The sequence below is a fragment of the Glandiceps talaboti genome, chromosome 17 (genome assembly GCF_964340395.1).
Source record: "Glandiceps talaboti chromosome 17, keGlaTala1.1, whole genome shotgun sequence".
Taxonomy (NCBI): Eukaryota; Metazoa; Hemichordata; class Enteropneusta; family Spengelidae; genus Glandiceps; species Glandiceps talaboti.
The window spans coordinates 6,100,061-6,124,889 of NC_135565.1; the positions used below are offsets into that span (position 1 = coordinate 6,100,061).

The following is a 24,829-nucleotide window of genomic DNA, read 5'->3' on the forward strand; positions in this document are numbered from 1 at the left end:
TGCAGGATCAAAATATATCGCCTTCTGAAAAAGTATTCATATCATTTTCTTCCGTTTGTAGCACAATTTGACCTGGCAATGCTGTCTACTGAGTTTATCGATACACAATTGCATATCGACAAATTAAAAAATTCACAGCAATAAAAGAGCACTAAAACGGCTACAATCTGAAAGAATTTTGAGTCTGAAAACAGTATAAAAGATATCATTCACCATATATTCATTCATATATCTTTGACTTTAAAAATGCCAAAAACATTCGAATGTGACTAACATTTTGAGTTTGCCGATTTCTACATACTCTCACCAAGTTTCCATAACATTTGAACCCAATTACTACAACAACAATATCACAATGTTGACGACATTTAAGAAAAACTAAATTCCCAAGTTAAAACATTTTTGATAAAATCTGTTTTGTAGTTCCCAATGAAAATTATAGATTATGATATCTTAAACTAAATATATTTTTAAAGAACTTATCATAAATGTATATTTATAATTAAGAAACTGGAAGTAATTTCTTTCATTTCACTGCGGTTTTCATCTTCCGGCAAAATATACTAATTATAAATGTGTATGAGTGACACAGAAGGTAAGGGCACAGAAGGTAGTTGTATAGATATTCGGGTTGTCATTTAAATTTTGAATATCATTTGAATATCATTTGAATATCATTACATTACAGTACAACTGTACTGCTTGAATACATTGTCTAGCAACTAATAATTACAGGGGTAGGAGCTGAGTTTGTAAGTATTTTGGGTTTCATTTTTGCTCCATTTCCAATATATAATTTATTTGTATTTGCCATTTTTGGTTTTAGCCATGTCAAAACAGGAAATCTCTAACTCATCAGAAATTTGCTTGCATACCAGGATAAAATATCTCATCAAATCAAGGGTAGAGATGACCTGTGAAAAAAACGGAAATATAAATTAACATTTCAGATGTTGGACTCTAGTAGGTTAGCATTCCTGATATATGTAGATTTGTTAATAGTCATCATGTTACGGTGGCCCACAGGTGACATAGGAACAATACATTTGTGGAAGAAATAATTAGTTTTTTGAGAGAAAAATATTCAGTACAAGGGTCACCTGTGGGCCACAGTATCATATTGCTTTTCATTTCAAATGAATTGTTAAAAATGAAATAAAATTCGCACAAATTTACATAAGGATACATGTACATTTAAAGTCACAATAACTAGAGTTGGTGTTTACTTAGTTTGCCAATAATTTATTGGCCATACTTAATCCTACACAATGTATATTACTCTTTTTCCCGAGAAATTCAAGTACTTTTAAAGGACATGTGTCATGATATTTTATCTGCATATGAATTATACGGATTTGAAGACTTACCAATGTTATCCACAGTAAATAATATTCACTAATTGGTGTGTCAAAATATTGATTAAACAATAGCAATCCTGGACCAATCATTGCTGTATCCAGATAACTCATTTCACTTTTGGTCATATGTGCCACCTGGAGATATAATGCAAGGAAGTATTATGATCAAAATTAGCATATTATTGTCAAAACCCATCTGTTGGAAACACCATTTTCTTAAGATATATTTTGGTGTTTAGAATGATGCGCAGTTTAGAATTGTTTGTATAAGTAAACCAAACATACTACTACAGGGGAGGTAATAGGCACATGGTGTATATTTAAGTAGTGAGTAATTTGTGGACAATTTCTGGATGGATGCGATCATGCATGCTGCCAATTCTCCTTTTCTTCAAATTTTATTAGGGGCGTCGTTTTGTACTCTTGTGAGTGATGACGATAATTGATTTTGACTTATTTACCATAAAGTTAAAATTCATTAGTAATAATAATAAATTAATATGAACCGATCCCCTCAGCCCTCGACTGAAAGAACAAGGGTAAACACACGTGCGTATATTGCAGTTCCTGAGACTTTGTAAATATTATACAATTTATAGTACTTCGTAATTTACTGTAGAATAAAATAACCGACATTTAGGTAAATTTGAATTTAGAATGATGTGCATTTTAGAGGTGTGGACAATTTCTGAATGAATGATATAGCACTATATCCGATGGATGTGTGTGTGTGATATGTACAGTAATAATTTGATCAAATTATTACATGTATATAAATAAATGTATGTATACACACCAGGCATGGAAGGCACTGCCTCGTAGGCTACACATGGTTGTGTTGTTGTTGTTGTTGTTGTTGTTGTTGTTGTTGTTGTTGTTGTTGTTGTGTACTTACCACTAACTTGTTTGTGAGCTTAGCTACCATAATTCCTAACGTCAAAATGTATAAGCAAGGATGATTTTCATACACGTTGCTTGGTGAGTTCAACATTACCATAATTTCTAATAATAGAATAGCTCCTATTTGAAGTCCGGGTGTAAATACAGTGGGTCCCTATAAAAAGAAAGAATTAGATATTGTTGATGATTTGTTCGATTCAAATTAGTGTACGTTATTTGCCAAATACCGTTCCATATCTTGCTGTGAGAGGTCATTTTTCCGTTATAGCGGATAAGTGACCTCCAGTAGCAAGATGTGCAACATGAACAGTATTTGGCAAATAACAAACTTATACGTCACCCACGACTACGAATTCCGTTTTTTCTATGCCTAAATATGATGTTTCATTTCAAAATAAATCACCTCAGCGTTAAAATGTCAAGTGTAGTATCATTCACCTCTCTGATGATTGGTTGCGGTTGTTTACATCTCAGCCTTAACTTTATTATCCAATCAGAGTGCGCGTTTGCTCTGGAGTATGACGTAATGTTTATTATTTGCATATCACTTTAAAGTCAGATTCAAACTATTAAATAAACTTCAGCTGAAAAATGAGTGCGTCCTTGTTTTGCATACTGTTTTTCTTTAAATGCACAGAAACGTTCATAATATGCTTTCATGTTCTAATTAAGCAAATATTGCACTCTCTGTGGCCGTAGTTTTGATATCGTTAATAAATATAGGAATTCATGTGTACGATCGCGTGACAAGTTGACTGGACTTTCACCGCTCTGTGTGGAATTTTTGGCGATTTCCCCATGACACGAAACGTACAGTCCAAAGACTTGTTACAATGAATACAACGATGATATTTCGTACGGTTGACAATATGGCTGTTGGTGGAAAATACACCTTCATATCGGCAGGGCTCTCGACCAACCAGAATGCGAGATTGGTGGCAGGTGACGTATAACACTTGTTACTTGGTGATTAGGAACAATGCCAAGAATGACTTCCGGCTTGCCAATATAATCACACAATATGAAAAACACAAACCCAAGTACAGACACATATTTGTATCTAGTATACCTTTGATAATCTCTAACTGCAATTGTACAACTTTAAATTTCTTTTCCTCTTTCTATTGGTCATTCGCTGTTAGTACGTATCCTTGTTGTATGGTAATTAGTATTTTGTATAGCTTGCTAGTTTTCTTATGTTTTGTATAGTACTTGCTTATCTGATATATACGTTATTTATTGTTCAAACAGGAATTATAAAATCTTGGACATACTAATATTGCAGTGGTACATTTTACTGAGGAGAATTAATATGATATTACTAATAAATTAATAACAAGACTACAGGTAGTATGAAAAGAATATTATTTTTTTGTCAGGTTCCAACCCGATAGTATTGGTCTGTATGGTAATTTGGAACATTTTTACCTTACAACAACTGACTGTGATTTGATTTATTCCAGTACAAAAAAAAATTAGTGTACAGAAAACAATTACAGCATGCAAGAAATCGTCATTTTGCTGGGATAATACAGAAAAGTTAAAAATTTAGTTCAAATGTGGTCCACATACAACAAACAAATTTGATCACTGACATAATCAAACTCACATGAGAGAAAACAAGAAATAACAATGAATAAACGTTCAAACCTTTCAGACCCTCGTCAAAAAATAACCCTCTCCCCTCTAAGCCTCAGTTATGAATTTTCAAAATTCCATATTACTTTATAGCATTGTCGTCGTCTGCAGTGCAGAACCAAAGACGTTGATGTACCTTGCCATGATGTAGTTTGACCCAGGTGGGTATGTAAATCCTGCATTTTATATGTTTGAGCATGGAATAATATTAGTTATTCAGATAGCACTGTATACCAACTCCTATCTAAAGTAAAAATTGTAAGTGTGAACACTTGCTCAATGGTTGAAAGCCAACTAATAATTCTTTGAATGAATTTCTTGTTATACTCACGCCAACGGTGGATCCATTTTTTTCAATTCCGCCTCTGAAAATTACACTAAAGTATGAGATACCTGCTATAATAGCTGCCATAGTAGAAAATACAACCATCATTTTTTTCAATTCAAGACCCAATATAGGTATCTGTAATAAACAAAGATACAATTTCATAACATACATTATTTTAAGAAAAGAACATTCATTTTCCGAAGTTTGTCGGGGTTACTTTTTTCTTTTCTTTGTTATTTTTACAGAGAGGCAAACTAAATTGTAAACTTTATAGAAGTGATTTAACAACATGTTATAAATGCTACGAAATAGTTTATATAACATTAATGATAAACTCATGCAGATTTATTATATTGCTTTACACGATAAACTCAAGCAGATTTATTATATTATTTTTACATTTGAAATTATATTAAAACCATTTACAGAAAACTGAAACTACAGGTGAACAATATCTTAGTCCTTGTGTGTACAGGTACAGAAAGCATATCCTTTACCGACAGTGACCAAAACCAGGGTCCAGTTACGGCTGATAACATGAAAATAGTTATTATAATAAGCTGTGCTTCTGTCACATCAAACCTGAAAATATCAAATAGAGGATGTTACTTTAAGGCTAATTATGTTCATTACACTGTAGGTTCAAAACAGAAGCACTATGATGGACTGGCCATTCACAATGATGCTCTTAATAATCCGGTAGTTGGGTTAATTGAGGATATACCAATTGTAGTCAGGAGAATAGCGCGAAACAGTTTGACCCACTAATGCATATCAGCTTTGCAAATATGTGCAAATAGGTGATTATTTTTAGCACAAATTGATGAGACTTAAAATAAAAAAAAATTGTTCCATATACCTGACCCCACCTACTTTTTCACGCCAAACCTAAACTTTGTTTACGTAATCGAGAAACAAAATAATAAAATCGCGAAAATTGTGTGAAGTCTCACAAGAAATTGCGGATACGGAAACTGACATCAACTTAATTAAACAATATAAAACTGTTCTTCCAAACTGTAATGGCTGTACGTCTGACGAGAAGAAAACAATAATATAGACACTATAATGAAAACAATAAATGAAATATAAATTTAAAAAATCGACCTATCCTACCATTCAGCTTTGTTAGGCCTGAACAATGAATCACAGAAGTGCATATTATGTTTTCTCGACAATTGACCATTCAGCCGGTGTTGTCTTCTATCGTATAAAGCTTTGCAATTAGCATGCTTCACCCAATCACAATCTAAAACGTCATCTCTCAGAATGGAAACAGTTCCTATCAAGGTTTCAGCTACTTTACATACCATTTATATAAATTTGAGTAAAAAGAAAGTGTCACTTTTTCTTTTGGGACTTACTTTCCAAATTGCACCGTCCCTGATACGTAAGCCTGCCACTGTGCACAGTAGAAGAGAACGATTCCAACACAACACATGTAAATAAACCATCCAGGATAGACACCAAGTTGCATTGCACAGCCAGTTGCTACACTCACAAATACTACATGATAAAACAAGACTTAGTAGAATACACAGGCCTTAATGCTCAAATACTTTATTGAATGTGACTGATTCAACAGAAATTGGTGACAACAAATAAACACAACAAAGTGTCTAAGATAAAGGAGGAAATAGTTAGCTCTATTTCATCTCTAATGATTTGTAGTGTTTATCAGCAACTCCGATGGATTAAGGTCAAAGGTCAAGATTTTTAAAAAAGTTTACATCTAATTATAGGGATAGACAGTGGAAAGGAGTATTTATGTATTTATATGTTGAGTCATGCTGTAAATCTTAATAGAACAAATATGGCCAACATTCATATGAGCATCAAATGTAATGCATGTAAATATTCTGTATAACCTTTTCGCATGATTTAAAAGAAATTAGTCACAATTAAATTCTACAAAGTGTGTGCAAAATGCACATAGCTTAGTTTTTGTAGTCTGACCTGAAGGTTATTTTAAATTGTCAGTCCGATGAAAAAAAATCCACCGATGTAGTATCATTCTGTCATGTATAATTGCTACACATATCTTTTTTCAGTATTCAAATTACGTTTTGACATTTTTTTGCACAAGTTAATTAATATATCGAAATACTTGCACAATATTCACCGGGTAAAATGTACTAACATTCAAATTGAAAATGACACCACCAGGCTAGGTGCACAAATACCTATATTCAAATTGAACAAATCCTCACTACTTACGAAGGTGACAATATTTATATATTGAACAAGTTATGATCAGATGATCAAGTATCAATATTCAAATTGAGCAAATCATCACCAGGAGCATAATACTGTTATTCAAATTGAAAAAATCGTCATCAGGTGCTCAAGTAACAATTTTAAAATCATACAAAGCACTACCTGGTGCACTAGTTACAATATTCAAATTAAAAAAAAAACAATTACCTGTAGATATCGAGTCAAACCCATGATCAAACAGTTCTTCAAGTGGTGTATCGTGATTATATTTTCTTGCTTGTTTCCCATCTAAAGCATCCAATGTTTGATATGCAAATAACCCAATGGCACAAATTAAATACACCCAACATGGCGCCTAGAAAATAGCAATTGATTAAAAAGGATTAGTTGCAAACTTGTAATTTGCAAAGTTTAATTCTAAAAGCAAGATGTAATCATGTTCTAAGAATCTATGCATATGTATATGTTAGTATACTATTACTCTACTGTGCAATCTACGATCTCGTATAAATCCTTTGAATAGGTCCGATTTAGTTTGAACATCACTGCAAAGGAAAGACACTCAGTTAAACACAATGGCAAGTATCTGCACTTACATTAGAGGTCGTGGTTACAGTGTTCATTACGTGTCCTTCGTGCAATTGCGTATATACATGCATGGTAACGGAACATTTCTTCCCAATTTCAACTCGTCCCATTCAACTCGCCCCATTTTCAACTCGCCCAAATTTCAGTGCATCGGAATTCTAGGCTGATTGTTTGTTATGTTTTTCAGTATCTGTTAATATTAAAGATCTGGTTTTCCTATCAAAACAAGGCAGGGGGAAAACCAAACTGAAAAGTCAGTATATATCCAATGCAGTGTTCTTCACGTCTTCAAGAGGTAGTATCGTAACGTCTTTTATGACTAAAATACTAACACAGGTAAATCATATTGCAAAGATTTCCCAAATTACTTTCCTACGAGATTATGAAAGAGTGGCAAGTTGACATTGGGGCCGAGCGCTGGTTGAAAAAGGGGCGAGTTGAAAAAGGGGCGAGTCAAAATGGGACGAAGTAAATCACAATCCTATGCACATAGCTGAAAAATTAGTGCCCCCCCCGCCATTCACGATATGAACGCCCCCTATTTTTACATTTACTGATAACAACAACAGTGACTATGAATTAAATTTTTATTAGAAAAGACTGAAATATTGTATATTATCCATGTTCCTATCTTTGCAATACACGCCGTCAATTGGCTGGCACTGGACATGATGCTAGGCATATTTTCATACATTTTTTGAATGTTTATCCATTCATCTATTAATCTCTGTTGTCATCTTTGGAATATACATCACCATTTGGATGTTGCTATGGGCGTGATCTTGTTGCTCGGTACATTCACATTCATTTTTTGAATATTTATTCACTTGCCCACCCATCCCTTTGTTAACTTTGCAACATACATCATCATTTAACTTCCTATGGGTGCGGTCGTATTGCTAGGCATATTTGAATACACTTTTTGAACCTTTTTCGCTTTCCCACCCATCCCCATTGTCATCTTTGTAATATAAATCATCAGTTTACTGTTGATATGGGCGTATTTGCATATATAGTACGAATGTTTATTCAAATGCCTATGTATCTGTTCTTACATTTGCACTATGCACGACAATTTGGATGTTGCTATGGGGGGGTCGTGTTGCTAGGCATATATATATTTTATCTCATACGATTTCCTTACTAGAGACTGAAAGCAACATCTCTACCAAATATCAAAATAATCTTCCCGGTGTTTTTTTTTAAGTCAAGTTTAAGTCATCCACAGACAGACAGATAGATAGACAGACAGATGGATGGATGGATGGACGGACGGATGGATGGACAAGACACTCTTTCTTTACAGACATAGGTGTAAAGCTTGAATGAACCTGATATAGCTCAGTCGTTCTAAACACATAGATTAATCTCACACAGAGATTAAATGTTAGTGTCATTTAAATGTACTTGTAAAATAACTAATAAAAGATTTCACGATTTCTAGGCATCAAAATAAAACTGTAAACCTGCAATCTGGCTTGAGACTAGAATTTTTTCCTTCACAAAAATCATATTTTTTACCCAAATCACACACCTGTGATGCGATCATTTTGGTTTGAACAATTTCCCAACTAAACACCACAAGTAATGTCCCTACCAAATACCAAGGCAATCAGTCTAGTGGTTTTTGAGTTTAACTAGTACACACACACACGTGCGCACGCGCAGACAGACAGACAGACAGAGAGACAGACAGACAGACAGACAGACAGACAGACAGACAGACAGACAGACAATGCACACACGATGCCTATATCACTACTGAACCTTATTGGTTCTGTACTGCTAACACACTGCCGTCACATGTTGTACTTGCATATTATATGTATCATCATGGAAATAAACTCATCGACCCATGACCTTGGGAGACTTTCTCTGTTCAGTACGCATGTGCCAGGAATGAAATCATCACTGCCTGCCTTTAGCAAAGGCCCAATACCTTTGGGGCGGTACCAGTGGCTAGCTCTGGTAGGGTTTAATGCGACCAATACTACAAACCCAAACCCCATTTAGACGGCCGTATTTTGACCAAAAATTAAAACATATACCCTATTTTAGACTATTACAGGTTTTTTGAAGACCAATACATTTGTAGTAGTTCCATACCAAGGAAATATAGTTTTCACTCCTGTATTTTGTGGCAATTAATTGCACATTTATGAACTGGTAGACTAAGCATATCGAAAATAAAGTAGCCCCCCCCCCCCAATCCAATTATCTGAATATGGTACTATCTTTGTTACGAGCTTAATTTGTGTCATTAAGGTAGGAGGTGTCAAATTCGAATTACGTCAACGACGCAACTTTTGGCGCAGACTGAAACTCGCGCTCTTGTCAACATTCGAACGCTAAATAAACCCGGAATTGAAGTGAAGTGTTAAATGTTTTTCAAGCACTGTACGTACTCATGGAGATTTAGGGGGTGAACGGAAGGTAATCTCGTATAATTGAGTTTCAGAAGTCCTTGCGAAGAAAATTAGCTTTACTACCATGCATGACTTAAAGAGGAGCTGTTTTATAAATTTTAGACTTGATGAAATGATCATCAACCACACTCCCTACGCTATATTGCCGGTCTGGAAACGTGGCCCACACACCATTCACACCTTTCATCTCTACAGAGTAAGTTATACTGTCATGAATATCATTTTAATGTCGGTGACGGGTTTTGTCAGTGTGGGTTTTTTGACGTGAGAAGGTGACATATTGATCACTATATAAAACTATCTTCGCATTTGATAATTTTCCACACTACACGTACGTAGACACAACAATGGCGAAAAAATTGCAACAAAAACACTATTATTCAAATGTACGTAAACAATCAACTCTCAGGTACCATAGAAGCAAAACATAAAATCATCGGACTACGCAGTTTTTCAAAAACTTCCCTCGCACACTGAAGATGCTGTTTTGCGAAGCAAATTTGCCATTTTATTAGTTGAAACATCATTTAGCATTTTATGCATTTTCCGTCGCTACTTTCTTAGTAATCAGTGGTCACGTAGCGTAGCGTCGGTGATCGAGAAACTTCAGTCCCTGAACTCCAGTAAAATTGCAATCATTTACCGGCCTTAAAAACACCCTATAACAAATTGATAACAGTACTCTTTTGTAAAAGGCTTCCAAAACTTATTCTGTTGTCGGCATTATGCTCTCCCACGATGGTGTGCACTTGTTTGGTTTCGCTAGGGGTCTAGTAGTCCTGCTTGCATACGGCAGAGGTCGTCCCTTCCAAGCGTACACCGTCTGCAAGGAGGACTAAGAGTTTCCGACACATGTATTCATTCCCAATAGAACCCCCAGACATTATACATCCCTGTATCAGTATAATAACGTCCTGCCAATGAATTTTAATGAATATAGTTTGTTTTTCAGATGTATTCAACCAAAAATAGATTTATTTTTTATGTCTCGCCAACTATACGGCCTACGGGTAGTCACACTGACTTGCGTGAGTCGAGTTTTTATAGTAAAGCATACAGTTCAAATTGCAACAAATTATACAAGTTGTACTATAAAAACTATTTACATTGTCTCCCCATAAAAGAAGTATCCATGGTAACATTACTATAAAGTTTCAATGAGGGGTTCTACATTTATTTTTGTACCCAAAATCAATAAATACATCTAGTAGCATACATTGTATCTTTTGGTTCCTCACAATGCAGTGCCACATATGCAGAGCTATAGGTACATATACTTACTGGATGCCGAGTTGAGTGGATCAACAGCTAATGATAGTATTATTTATAGTTCAATTTGATGAGTTATTTCCTATTTTTCATAGTGACCACACTCCGCAATAAACACTAGCAATTTCATTATAGGAAATCAACATTTAACTGTTTCAACAATGCAATGGAGATATAAGGTGTGAGATCAATATCTATTTGAATGTAGGATGGAAATCTAAATTCTTTTACTTTTGGGGTGTTTTTTTAGCTGTCTAGCTAGCTCTCATCCTATAGAAACGATTTTACTTTTAATGGGTCTGTTTGTATCCCTAAACATGCAAATTATTTCTTTTAAAAAATTTCGCCAAATTGAGAAATGGACACTGTAGAACAGCACTAAAATAAAGTATCAACAAAAGAACTGTTTTTCCTAACTACATAATGGCTTTGTATTCATAGCATTACTACTTATTGATTTGATTGGATGGACATTTTCAATTTTGGCCAATTAAGTTGGGGGGGGGGGGGTAACTAAAAGTTTTTAGCTGTTTATCCTACATTGAACTATTGACCTAGCCCCCAATGTGTTGATTTATCATACATAATTATGTACTGACAAACATCCCTTGGTGCCTATGTGTCCCAATATTTTGCATTTTTATGTGAATTTTGTCCAAAAATGTTGAAATTTGGATCGGCTGGGGGTGTGTCTGTGTGTGTGTGTGTGTGTGTGTGGGGGGGGTTATAATTTTGAATGTTATGACCACTTTGGCTTTGGGGAAATAAATAAACTCTGCACATGAATAGTTCAGTTGATTTAGCATACATATGTACTGATAGATATATCCCTTGGTGCCCATGTGTTATAATATTGTATAATTTCATGTGATTTTTAGCCAAAATGGAGAAATTTTGAAGGGGTGGGGGTCACATTTGTGAATATTATGAGCACTTTGACATTTGGAGACATAAATAAACGCCATATATGAATAGTTCAGTTGATTTCACATACATATGAACTAATAGAAATATCCCTTGGTGCCTGTGAGTTCCAATACTGCACAATTTCACGTGATTTTTGTTCAAAATGTTGAAATTTTAATGGGGTGGGGGGTCATATTTTTTACTGGCATTTTCAAGTTAGCATACACACAATGATTTTTGTTGTATAATTATGAAGGGGCATTGGTACATTATACATATGAGCAAAGATAAACAAGCTCATTTTAATTTTTTTCAAAATTCAACAAAATTTCATAAGATATTTCTGTCAAAAATGTCAAAATTTAGATGGGGTATGGGGTTACAATTTCAATTTTAGAATTTAACCGGACGTGGTGACCCCCTATTTTTTTGTCATTGATAAATAGCTGGAATAATACATTGTACACCTACAGCATATAAAAAAAATCTATCACGGACTTTTATCTTTTTTGCAGTTTTCTTGAGTTTTTCTTTAAAAATAATAAAGCAGTTGGGGATAAAAGAACATAATATTTTATGAAGTAATGAAAAGAAATTACAAAAAAATATGTCTAGACATACTATACATTGCACACAAAAAATGTAAGTTCATTAAGTGCTCCGGGGATAATCTTTAACTATCAAAAATTGTGATGTAGTTAATAGTTGTAAATCTACTATTTTGACTCAAAAACATTTGTGTAGATACAAGAAACGGTAATTATCTTGAAAACAAAGGTGGTGACATAGTATTTTTTGGGCATTTTTTACATATTCAGATATCAATGTTTAAGTATGCAAAGTATAAGAAAAATCTATCGACTTTTTTGAATTTGACACCTCCCCCCTTAACACATATTTCAGTCATGATGAGAAACGTTGATTTGTTGGTCTTTCCCAACAGTATACATGTAATGTATCTCTGTATATGTCACATGTTTATTAACCGCACTTGCCATGAGGCACAGCGAGTTCTTCAAATGTTTACATGTAGTCCGGTTAAAAGTAAGCAAGTTCGCGATGACGATAAATCGTTCACGAAACCAACTTGCTATCATTATAAAGCAACTATATTTCTCAAGCACAGATGACAATTAGGCGTGTTTTCAAGAGCTACATTATCCACATGTATAGTGTTTCAAAACATAACACTAATGGCGTGGTAGCAATTTCACGTCTGTATAGTGTATGTGCTATTTAAAAACATTATTACTAACTTAGACTAATAATCGGTGTTGATATGTTTACAATATATATCAGGCCTAAATTCAGTTATCAGACCCCACCTAGTTTTTAACGCCGACCCTAAACTTTTTTTTTACGTATTCGAGAGAAAAAATTAAATAAAATCGGCGAAAATTGAAGTCTCGCAAGAAATAGTGGATGCGGAAATTGACATCAACTTCAAAATACAATATAAAACTGTTCGTCCAATCTGTAATGGCTGTAGATCTGATGCTAAGAAACCAATAATAATAATAATAATAATAATATTTATTTCTTATAGAGCGCATTACATTAAAACAATCTCAATGCGCTGAACAAAAGTATAAAAGCAATTTAAAATGTACATATACACAAGTATAAACATAAAATGAAACAAGATAAAAATACAAAGACACGGAATGACATTTAAAAACTGAAATGTAAAAAAAAGTTAAAAAGTTAATGATAATGAGATCTAAAAAGATGATATTTTAAGGCAGATTTAAAACTGTTCAAAGTATGTGAAGAACGAAGACATGGTGGCAGGGCATTCCAAAGGCGTGGGCCGCAAATAGAGAAGGCCCGATCACCATAGTATGCAGTGTTCCCTATCGGTTGGTGCAAATTCACCACGCTACCGGATTGCGACCGAAGGGAACGACGGGTGGATCTAACCATTAATAAATCGCCTAGATATGAGGGCCCGCACCCATTAAGAACTTTAAAAACAATACAGAGTACTTTGAATTCAATGCGCTTCTGAATAGGTAGCCAGTGTAATGAATGAAGAACTGGGGTAATATGCTCAACTTTTTTCTTTCTAATGACAAGTCTTGCTGCTGAATTCTGGATAATTTGGAGCTTACGAATTTGTTGAAGTGGGAGACCATATAATAAACTGTTGCAATAATCTAAACGTGATGTAATAAAAGCATGAACTAGTTTTTCAGTACAACTTTGATCAAGAAGAGTGCGAATTTTGCCAATTTTCCACAGAGCATGAGAGGCAGCTTTACAAATATTAATTACATGATCAGACATAGTAGCCGCCGAATCCATGGAAACACCAAGATTACGAACAGCATTAGATGGTTGTATATCGACATCGCCAATCCGTATCTCACACCGGGGTACCGGACCCGCACCACCAAATTTAGAAGAAAAATGCACAATTTCTGTTTTACCGTCGTTAAGACAGAGCATATTATCACGCATCCACTGTCTAACTTCACTAGTGCATGACTCAATAACTGAAGTCGGAACCCGGTCACCCTCACACGTGAGATACAGTTCGGAATCGTCCGCATACATGACACAATTTAAACCATGACGGATTATGATATCCTCCAAGGGGGCTGTGTAAAGCGTAAACAAAACAGGTCCAAGGACGGAGCCTTGGGGGACACCACAATCGAGAGACTGTGCCTTTGACACGACTGCTCCAACACTCACAGATTGGAATCGACCAATCAAATAGGAACGAAACCACTCCAAGGCTGAGCCCTTGATGCCATATCTATTACGCAATCTGTGCAATAAAATGTCATGATCAATCGTGTCAAAGGCAGCAGAAAGATCAAGCAAAATCAATATTACATCTTTACGTTTATCAAGGGAGCCTAATATATCATTTTGGACTCTTAGAAGGGCCGTTTCAGTGCTATAACCCGCTCGATAAGCTGACTGGTATTTAGCGAATAAATTGTTGTCAGATAAATATGAATTCAATTGAACTGAAACAATGCGTTCTATAAGCTTTGAAAGAAAAGGAAGATTAGACACCGGGCGGTAATTCTTAAGGATATTTTTGTCTAAGTTTGCTTTCTTTAGTAACGGTCGAACTATAGCTGATTTACAGGACGACGGAAATTCGCCTGAGATCAGTGAGCTGTTGATAATTTGACAAATAACAGGTGCAATCTGTACGCTGCATTTCTTTAAAAGTGTGGTTGGAAATGGGTCAAGTTGACAAGACTTTGGAGGCAATGTGTTAATGAGTTTTGACACATAATCTATCGTGACGGGTGTGAAAGCGTCAAAAGAGCAGCATAAATTAACATTATATGTGTCGGAAAGTGTTGCTACTGGTAAACTTTCTCTCAGTTTTGTAATCTTAGAACAGAAAAAGTTAACAAATGTGTCAGGTAAATTACAGATATCCAAGTCGGGAAGAAATTCAGTAATAACACAGAGACCATGTGGAAAACAACGGAAAAAATAACTACCTGAACTAGACACTCACATGTGATAAAGTATATTTAAAAATAAACTAAAAAATCTACCTATCCCACCTATTCTAAACTTGAGCGTAATCGGAACCATACAATTATTTTGTTAGGCCACACCATTTCACTGTTGCTATGGGCATGGGCTAGTTGATAGGCATATATTTGTTCATTTGCCGAATGTTTAGCCATTTGCCTGTCAAGCGCTGTTGTCACTTTAGCCACATGTGCCATCATTTGCCAATTGCTATGGGTATGGTCTTGTTGCTAAACATATATACTTTCAATTTAGGAATGTCTATCCACTTGACACCCTGTTAACTTTGCAATGTACACCATCGTTTGGCTGTCGCTATGGGCAGAGTCTTCTTGTTAGGCATATTTGCATATTTCTTGAATATTTATTCATTTATCTATCAATCCCAGTTTAAATGTTCGCAATGTTATCGTCATTTGGCAGTTGACATGGTGTAGTCTTGTTGCTAGGGTCAGTTGTGTCAATATATTCATCTACACACATCCTCAAATACATCACCATTATATTGTCAGATTTAAAGATTTTTTACCAAAACGTCCCATTTTTACACCTAATTGTATATCACAGACAGAATCATGAATACTCCATCTTGTACCTACTGCACAGAACATTAACTTAATTTACCAATTAGCTATTTAGGTTATGGTTGTTTTAGTTTTTTTTTGTTTTTGTTTTCTTAAAACCAAAATTCATGTTTTTTGAGCCAAATTAAAGTCCCAATCGAGTACCAAGGCAATCGGTCTGGTTGGTCTGTTATATAAAACACAATACTTCACTGAGCCAAAAAGACAATTGTTCACACACTATGGCCTCAAATCAGCACTCTCAAAGCAGATTGCTGCTTAAATTGCATGTTAAAGGATTCGAATCAATAATTTACTAACAAAGGGATTCAATGTGTATTGTCCCTTTGGCACTATACAAAACACTAACAATGGTGTCCAAATGGCCGCATCACCCAACAAGTTGAACTTGTCACAACTCCCGTTAGCAATACACTACAAGTCGATATTAAGGCACTGTCGAATTAATACGGTTTAATCACAAATATTTCAAATTAATAATGTCAAATAAATGTCCTGGCAATAAACGGACATCAATATTACACAGTACTTCCTTGGTTTGGCTAATCATTATTTGGCGATGAAAACTATTACGGATGACGGAATGATTAGGGCGCGATCAGTAGATTTATTGCCGGGTTGGTCTGTCAACCGTTTGTTCACGTTGTACTTAAAACAGATTAACCCCCTGCAATTCATCCACACAACAACAACCGTCTCCCCGACAAATATTTGTAAAAGACAGCAATTCCTTCCCCTCCCCTCCAATCTGGGGACACGAAACATTCTCTTTGTCCTTCAAACACGGTATTTGCAAAGTATAATACAATAGAATGAACGTGTCACATTTAATATGCATCTAGTAGTGGTATGGGGTTTTACCTTCCGTTGGGGAGGAGGGGGTATGTTATGCTTTTGTGTGTCTGTCTGTCTGTCTGTCTGTCTGTCTGTCTGATGATGATGATGATGATGATGATGATGATGATGATGATGATGATGATGATGATGATGATGATGATCATGATGATGATGATGATGATGATGATGATGGTGATGATGATGATGATGATTTAGTTTTGGATGTCATAGGGAACACGGACAGTGATACATGTACTGACTCAAGTAGTAACAGTGAGTCAGATTAGAGTGACACTGATAATGGCAATACTGAAGGTAAAGGTGATAATGATGACAATGATATCAGGGAACTGTTACAAGTGACCAGAGTATGCACAACATTGAAAGCACGTTTTAGATACTAACTAGATTGTGTATGATCAGGGTTTTTTTAATGTTTGTTACTTTACAACCATTGCAGGAGTTATATAGAAACGCCTGTGATCAGAACGTCGTTTTAACAGTGGTGTACAATGAAAACTCTCTTTGAGGATGCTGAAAAAGTCTACTTCTTATCACTACCAAACTGACAAACACTGATACAAAAATCAACACCGGGTCCCCTAGGTTCACGCGACTCTCTCATCAGTTTGTTTATGTCTGTGAAAGTTAGTCATGCTGTAACACGACATTTGAGTGTAAGCTCATAGATTAAATTTGAATTTTGCACTAAAAGTCGAATTCTATTGTTAATATGCTTTAACATAGACCATCCATCAATGGTCAATAAAATCACCAATTTCACAAAACGTTTTCCACACACTCTTTCCTGTAGTGGCATGGACATTTTCTCCGCTACCCTTGAAAACCTACCAACACACTCCTGACCAGTTGTTTTGTCACATCCATAGACTTTCAATTCTGTAACTATTTGTTGACGATCGAAAGTTTTCATTTACACTTTTTCCTTGAAATAGACGACCGCTACTTGAAGGTTTCACCATTACCGTATTACAGAAAAGTCGGCTGATTGCATATTTAATATGACCTACATGTTGGTGTCAGATCACCGATTGGTTTGCAGGTACATACATGATAAAGCGTGGAGTAGCAGTGAGAAAATCATAGTTGATGTCCGAATAGCCTTGGTGCAATATTAAATTCACTCTATATTGTATATTATTATTAAAGTTGTATTAAAATAATTGTAAAAAGCTAAACATTAATTAATAAATTGGTAGTCGGCTCGTTCATTACATAGACCTCCTTACATAAAATGATATGGTCAAACGAAAAGTTTTAGCACCCATTTCGGTGATGAACAATTATCCTTTTTTTCATTCTGTACACAGGCGTTTCTATACAACTCCTGCAATTGTAGTATATGTACAAATATTGCTTTCTAATACAGAGTCAAAATCATTTTATTTGTATGTATACATATAATGGGAATATTGAGTAAATTTCAGTATATGCAATTGTCATGGGAAGGGTCATGTTTTACAAAATGGGACACAGGGGAGGGTCACTTTTTACGAATGGAGAATGGGGGAGGGTCATGTTTTTCTTAACAGACCGGGCCATGTGTGATTTCCTCCGGCCCTCCGCCCTTGTAAATACTGAAGGCCCCCTAATGGCAAACTCACTACCCGAATGTACATGACAATGGACAGGCGGGTGGGTTGGTCGGGTGCAAAATACATTTCCAGGCATTTAATCTAATTTAATCTTAGACTAATCTAACCCAATTCAATCCAAATCAGTCTAATCTAATCTAATCTAATCTAATCCATTCCAGGATATCAACCTCAATCTTCGTGGTCCCATATCAGTGACGACGACGACGACGACGACCTTGGTAGTCTTTTCATACTGTTTCAACTTCGAATCCATGTTTTGACTGTCGCACTACGACAGTGATGAACACGTTAGCGGCTCTCACAGTCATTCATGTTTCAACTATCACTTGAAAACATCTACAAATCTGTTTGGAATTACTAAACTATTGCTGAATAATTATTTCAGGCGATCGAACTTTTTGGTTTTCACGTTAAACAGAAGTTCCTGAAATCAAAAAGACTTTTTACGGTTTGTTTGGTCGTCCCGACTTTAGTATAAATGATGATACTTGGACGCACACGTCAACCAATTTCTTCCGATTTGGATGATAAAGCAAGGTGTTACACTTTACATGTAATATTGCAGACATTATTTGTTTTCTTGTACCTGCAACTCTAGCTTTGAGGATTACCTTATGCCAAATTCTAGACGGGTTAGCTGTTTAGACACGATGAGGTCCAACGTACGCAAATATAAACAACACTGCACTCTACATTGTATACTACGTATGTAACTGCATGTTACCTTGTCAACGAAAATTACCAAAGGGTGGTACAAGCCGATCGTTCAATCGTAGTGGCAACACTTATAGGACATTCACGATAATTCAATTGAATAGACTATGGGGAGGCAGTACCGTAGCAAGCTGCCCCCCCCCCCGAGATTTTGGAAAAAAGAAAGAAAAAAAGCTACTTCTTGAATACATAGCGATTCTATTAAAATCATTATTTACGTGACGATTCCTAGCATGCGCGATTTAAATGGATAGTTCACTAAAGTGACTGTGCACTGACTCCTGGCTAATATGTGTATTATATCGCTATTGTACGCTGGCTTAACTTTGAATAAAAATGTGTCCAGTTGAAAATTGTAACTTTTTGCAGCAAATTAAAAATTCTTAGTGCGGGAAAGTACAAAAGAAGAGCGCACATATGCACTGTGCATTTTCCGCGAGTAACAGTAGTCTTGAAAGTCTCCTTCATTTGAAGATAACAAGTCGCAATTATGATGTCAGCGAATGAAACTAAAAAAAGACGGAAAAAGTCCTTCAACGTGAGGTCGCCTGCTATGCTGCATGCAGTGACTCCGAAGATGCGCTCGATCTCATTTACATCTTGTTCCTTATATTCAAACATTTCATACTTATAAAAATGGCAGATCTCTTTTTGGAATATTTGGTGGCCCTGAAAGACTATTAAACTAGGTACGCAGTTTAAGATCCACTATTTGAAGATCTTTCTTTCAATAATTGTGTTCGACGTTGTCTTTGGTTAAAATGTTGTTTGATATAATTATCTCATTGCACACTGACACTAGCGTTATTCCGCAATTCATTTTGAAGCGACAATTTGCTATGGAAAGAATGGCCCTGAATTTGTAAACAGAGCTGAGCTGTACCTTCGACATCAAATTCCAAACTTCAATTTCCATTATAATGATAATGGAAAGGAGAGGTTCCGACATAAACGAGGCCATAACAGTTTTGGAAGTTGGATAAGGGAAGAAGTCCATTTCAAGTTGCCGGTACCGCAGGCGGTTCCCGCGGGAATCCAAACCCTCCCTCACCGCCGGCGGTTTTACCGCTTTGTTACCGTGCATATTCATGAGAAACCATTACCGCTTGACATGGCATAATGAATTCAGTGTGAATGGGGTACCTGAATATTAATCAGATCGTTGTTTCTGGTCGGTCCCGCGGGAACCGCGGGAACCTCGGTTTCTTCCGTCAATACAAAGAGGTTTTAGACAGTAAAAAGTTACTGTCTATGGTTCTATGAGAATACAATAAAATGGCGATAATAAAGATAATATAGATGTGTATAAGCCAAACGTTTATGGTAGGGGTAAAAATATGCTCGTTTTATATGATCGTATAAATTCACTGCAAGTAATGTTACAATTGGTTAACTGCGACGTACGTTAAAAATCATCAGACGATTTCGAGTCAAGAATAAACATTGCCATATGAATCAAGTTTATTGGAACATGTAATCAATTTGTGACGAAAAGTCAGACACAACTGCTTTCATTCTTCGATCGCAGCGTGCATGCAGTGTGATCGAATAGTGGAACAGCAGGCTTTGTTAAAAATACGATAACTCCGTGCAAGTGGGTCAAATGCTGAGCGGGTTCATCGAAAGGGTAGGACTTTGAATTAAATGAATAAAAATGCTGTGAATAATAGTGTCACTAGTCTTTTGTCCTGGTTATATTTATACATTTTTCTATTGTATACAGTTCTGGCAGTGAATATGAAATCCGTAATGCTTACTATACATCGTGACCGATGAAACGTTCACACTTTCTTCGTACACTATCATTGGCTCGTATTTTAAAGAAAAGCTACGAATTACGTCATATTGCACATTTGTCTATAAAAGCATCAAAGTGTAGTAAGAGGTTGTAAACGACTTATCAATTGTCCAGTCTATGGTGACAACAATTAGTCTTTAGTTGAGAGGTGTGACCGAAATCAAATAGTTATGACAATAAAACAGTATTAGACACAAATGATGTACATGTACACGCGAGTAGAAAAAAAGGCATGTACAAAAATATGTCAGTCGAAATGTGCAACTATTTCATACACAAAGTCTTCGGGTGGCCATGGCCGCGACGTTTTGGTCTCGTGTTACCTCATGATTTTTCAGATATTCCTTTCTGAAGTATGTACAACCTAAAGTAAAGCAGTTACGTTTTATTATAAGAGCAGTTTTCATTTCCTTTTACCAAGCGCACATGGCAAGGGGGACGTAACATGACCCCTGACCGACCTTGAAGTAATCATGACGTAGCTACAAGTGTGAACAGATCTGATCGCCACATTTTCGTATCGATGAACACGCCGCGCCATTGCTTATAGACTTTCTGGTGTCGCAGAAGTGTCCTCGCAAGTTTGACTAATTGAGTCCAAAATCTTCTTGCAAATTGCAGATTTTATTCGCATTTTACGATTTGGCGAGTGGGCATTATTATTTTAATCATTTATCGATACTGTGACGTGAGGGTTCATGTCGGTACCTGTTTAAGTTGTGTCAGTTTTGAACATCAATCTCAGTGTCTGAACGTCACCCATGTCCCCATTGAGTTCGGTGGTCTACTGAATTCGGAAAAAAAAAACATGCGACAAATCATCGGACCTGCAAAACATCTCCGAATAGCATCGTGTGCGACATGTTTGCGATCTATTGTTCTCTCATGAACAATGAATTTAGGTGTTGTCGGAATAATCAAAGGACATGCCACACAAAAGACTATGGAGATAATGTCGTGGTCCCGGTATCGTCGGTTTCCCGTGTACATACAAGCTCATTACTGACAGCTGAACCCGGTACCGCTGTTACCGCGGTAAAGGTGTGTTTCCCGCGGGAACCGCCCGCGGTACCGGCAACTTGAAATGGACCTCTTCCCTAAAGAAAATGATTATTCTGTTGTGTTACTTATTTGAGAAAGTACCATCCACTTTTTTTTACTTTGAATGTGACATCTTTTCGGCAACTACTTGAAAGATACGACATTAGAACAGAAAAAATGAAAAAGCTGTTCAACCTACCCATATATTTTTCTGGTGATGGGCAATATATCCTCATGCGGGCTTCGCATTTTTTCAAAATTAAGGACATTTCTTTATATTTTCTGAATAGTACATGTAACAATATACATTTGAGTCTATTCCAAATTATATAATATCTTGTACAGTGGTTTACTTGGCTCCGATGTTGCATACAAGCATGAATTGAGATTAAATATCCATTGTGCACTAAAAATAATTGAACAAAAGTTTACGACCATTTGGCCATCAAAAGTCTGAAAGTCTTGAAATGTTTTGCCTTTTATTCGGGATTTTTTGGAACCAAATTAAACTTCAGGAGAAGTCATTTACCATGTGCACATCCGCATAATATCTTTCAGCTTTGCCACAACAAAATACACGTCCAGATAATATGTAATGTATAGCATAATTGTTTCAATTCTGGTATTTTATTATGTCTATGGTTTGATATTTTATGCCTCAAAATGACCTCCTACACTGTCTTATTTTCAATTTTTTTCACCTTTGGAGTTACCTCCTTCAAATACATCATTGTACCGTATGATTTTATATCTCCACTATAGTGTAGTTGACAGAAGGGGTGGCTAAAATAATGCTAGAGTTTCAATTGGCGGGGCTTAACATTTTTTTGAGAAGAGAGGGTGAGAGGAACTATACCATTTGTTTGACCGTAAATTGTGTACATTTCCTAACTGTAGCTATGCAGACAAATTACATGAGATAGTATCAAGATGACTGAATAAGTTCTATCTAAACTCGACCTGAAATATTTTGCTATCATTATATATGGCATGGTTTGTTTTATCCTTGTCAAGCATTGTGAAAAAATGAAATCGACCTAGCTACATACCCAATGTGATGGGTTAGGTTACCCGTTGACCAGCATTTTTTTTTTCTGACCTTACATATGCTATTTAATTGCGTATGCTAAAATAGATATTATATAAATTGCATGCAAATTTATGTAAATTAGCATTTTTCTAAATTTTAAATGCATGATTGCACCAAGACAAAGTTCTGCCTCCCCTTGGCAATTTGGTCAGGCTACGGCCTGGGAGGGCATCGCTAAAATGCACCTAAGATTCTAAGTTAGGCCACGTTTGGGTACAAATTGAAACGAATACCAATGTAAATCCGGAAATTACCGATGAGATGTCACGGTTGACGTGACCTCTAAACTTCGACTATTATTGTCGTAGATAGCCTGGTATTGCGAACGTTTTTTTCAGTACTAACAACAAGTTGGTCGTTCGACTGATGTTGATTCAATCCTTCTATTAACGTGAAAACAAAAAAGTTCGATCGCCTGACACATGTGAAATAATTATTCAGCAGTAGTTTAGTAATTCCAAACAGATTTCTAGATGTTTTCAAGTGATAGTTGAAACATGAATGACTGTGAGAGCCGCTAACGTGTTCATCACTGTCGTAGTGCGACAGTCAAAACATGGATTCGAAGTTGAAACAGTATGAAAAGACTACCAAGGTCGTCGTCGTCGTCACTGATATGGGACCACGAAGATTGAGGTTGATATCCTGGAATGGATTAGATTAGATTAGATTAGATTAGATTAGATTAGACTGATTTGGATTGAATTGGGTTAGATTAGTCTAAGATTAGATTAGATTAAATGCCTGGAAATGTATTTTGCACCCACCCACCCGCCTGTCCATTGTCATGTACATTCGGGTAGTGAGTTTGCCATTAGCATGACTGTGAAAGCCGCTAACGTGTTCATCACTGTCGTAGTGCGACAGTCAAAACATGGATTCGAAGTTGAAACAGTATGAAAAGACTACCAAGGTCGTCGTCGTCGTCACTGATATGGGACCACGAAGATTGAGGTTGATATCCTGGAATGGATTAGATTAGATTAGATTAGATTAGATTAGATTAGATTAGACTGTTTTGGATTGAATTGGGTTAGATTAGTCTAAGATTAGATTAGATTAAATGCCTGGAAATGTATTTTGCACCCACCCACCCGCCTGTCCATTGTCATGTACATTCGGGTAGTGAGTTTGCCATTAGCATGACTGTGAAAGCCGCTAACGTGTTCATTACTGTCGTGGTGCGACAGTCAAAATCAACTGTGTATAAATTATGGAAGCGTGCGAATAAAACGAAAACGAAGAAGTTACGTTTCTTGTGCGTCAGTTTTAAAATGACACGGCCCCTAAGTATGATGTTGCGACATACTGCCAAGCATGAAGCAACACGTTAATCGTACATAACAGATACTCACTACATACAGGACACACTTCAAGTTCAGTTACAGTCACTAACACCACGCAAATAGGTAATACGTAGGCTAAAACCATCGATGGTTCAGCAAGAATTATGAGACACTCCCGACAGTTTAAAACTAAGACCAAAACCAGAACTTCAAAATCAACATGTACAATGTACAAAACCACAACAGTTTTTTGTAACACAGACTCTTCATCTGTCAAAGTTGGCGGAGGAAATACATGTAAGTTGAAACAGTATCAATGACGCTTTGTTATGGTACAGAAAAGTGTTTAGATTTCCGGCAGTGCCGATATCTTTGAAACCCTACTTACAGATCCCACTGGTGAAATTTATGCAAAATAATGTTGTGAAGACCACAGTTATCACGATGTGTCTAGTTCCCGCAAACGGGACGGGCCAACTGACATATACACCTTACCTCTTCGGTTGCTGTTGGGCAGTATTTATATATCACTAACGACGTAGCTATGTTTATGAGTAATCCAGTAAGAGTGATCGAGTTCGGTGCGATTGATGCAGATACCTTTTTGAAAAGCCATTCCCAAATAACCTGCATAAAGGGTTCCAAGATCGACGTGCCTTGTGAGCTGTATTTGTGATCGTACAACTGCTTGATTTCCACGACGCTTAAGATTTCAGTTGCCAT

The 24,829-nt window shown here is 36.1% G+C and overlaps 1 protein-coding gene across 1 annotated transcript; it reads right to left on the reverse strand.

The window, feature by feature from the left end:
- Window positions 1-797: 797 nt before the first annotated feature.
- LOC144448645 (cholinephosphotransferase 1-like) lies at window positions 798-24,829 on the reverse strand. The gene is made up of 8 exons (XM_078138924.1): window positions 24,602-24,829; window positions 6,649-6,796; window positions 5,589-5,730; window positions 4,722-4,806; window positions 4,228-4,359; window positions 2,254-2,412; window positions 1,368-1,493; window positions 798-914 (listed from the first exon to the last, which is right to left on the reverse strand). Exons 1-8 carry the CDS (start codon window positions 24,827-24,829, stop codon window positions 798-800), a joined length of 1,137 nt encoding a protein of 378 aa, XP_077995050.1.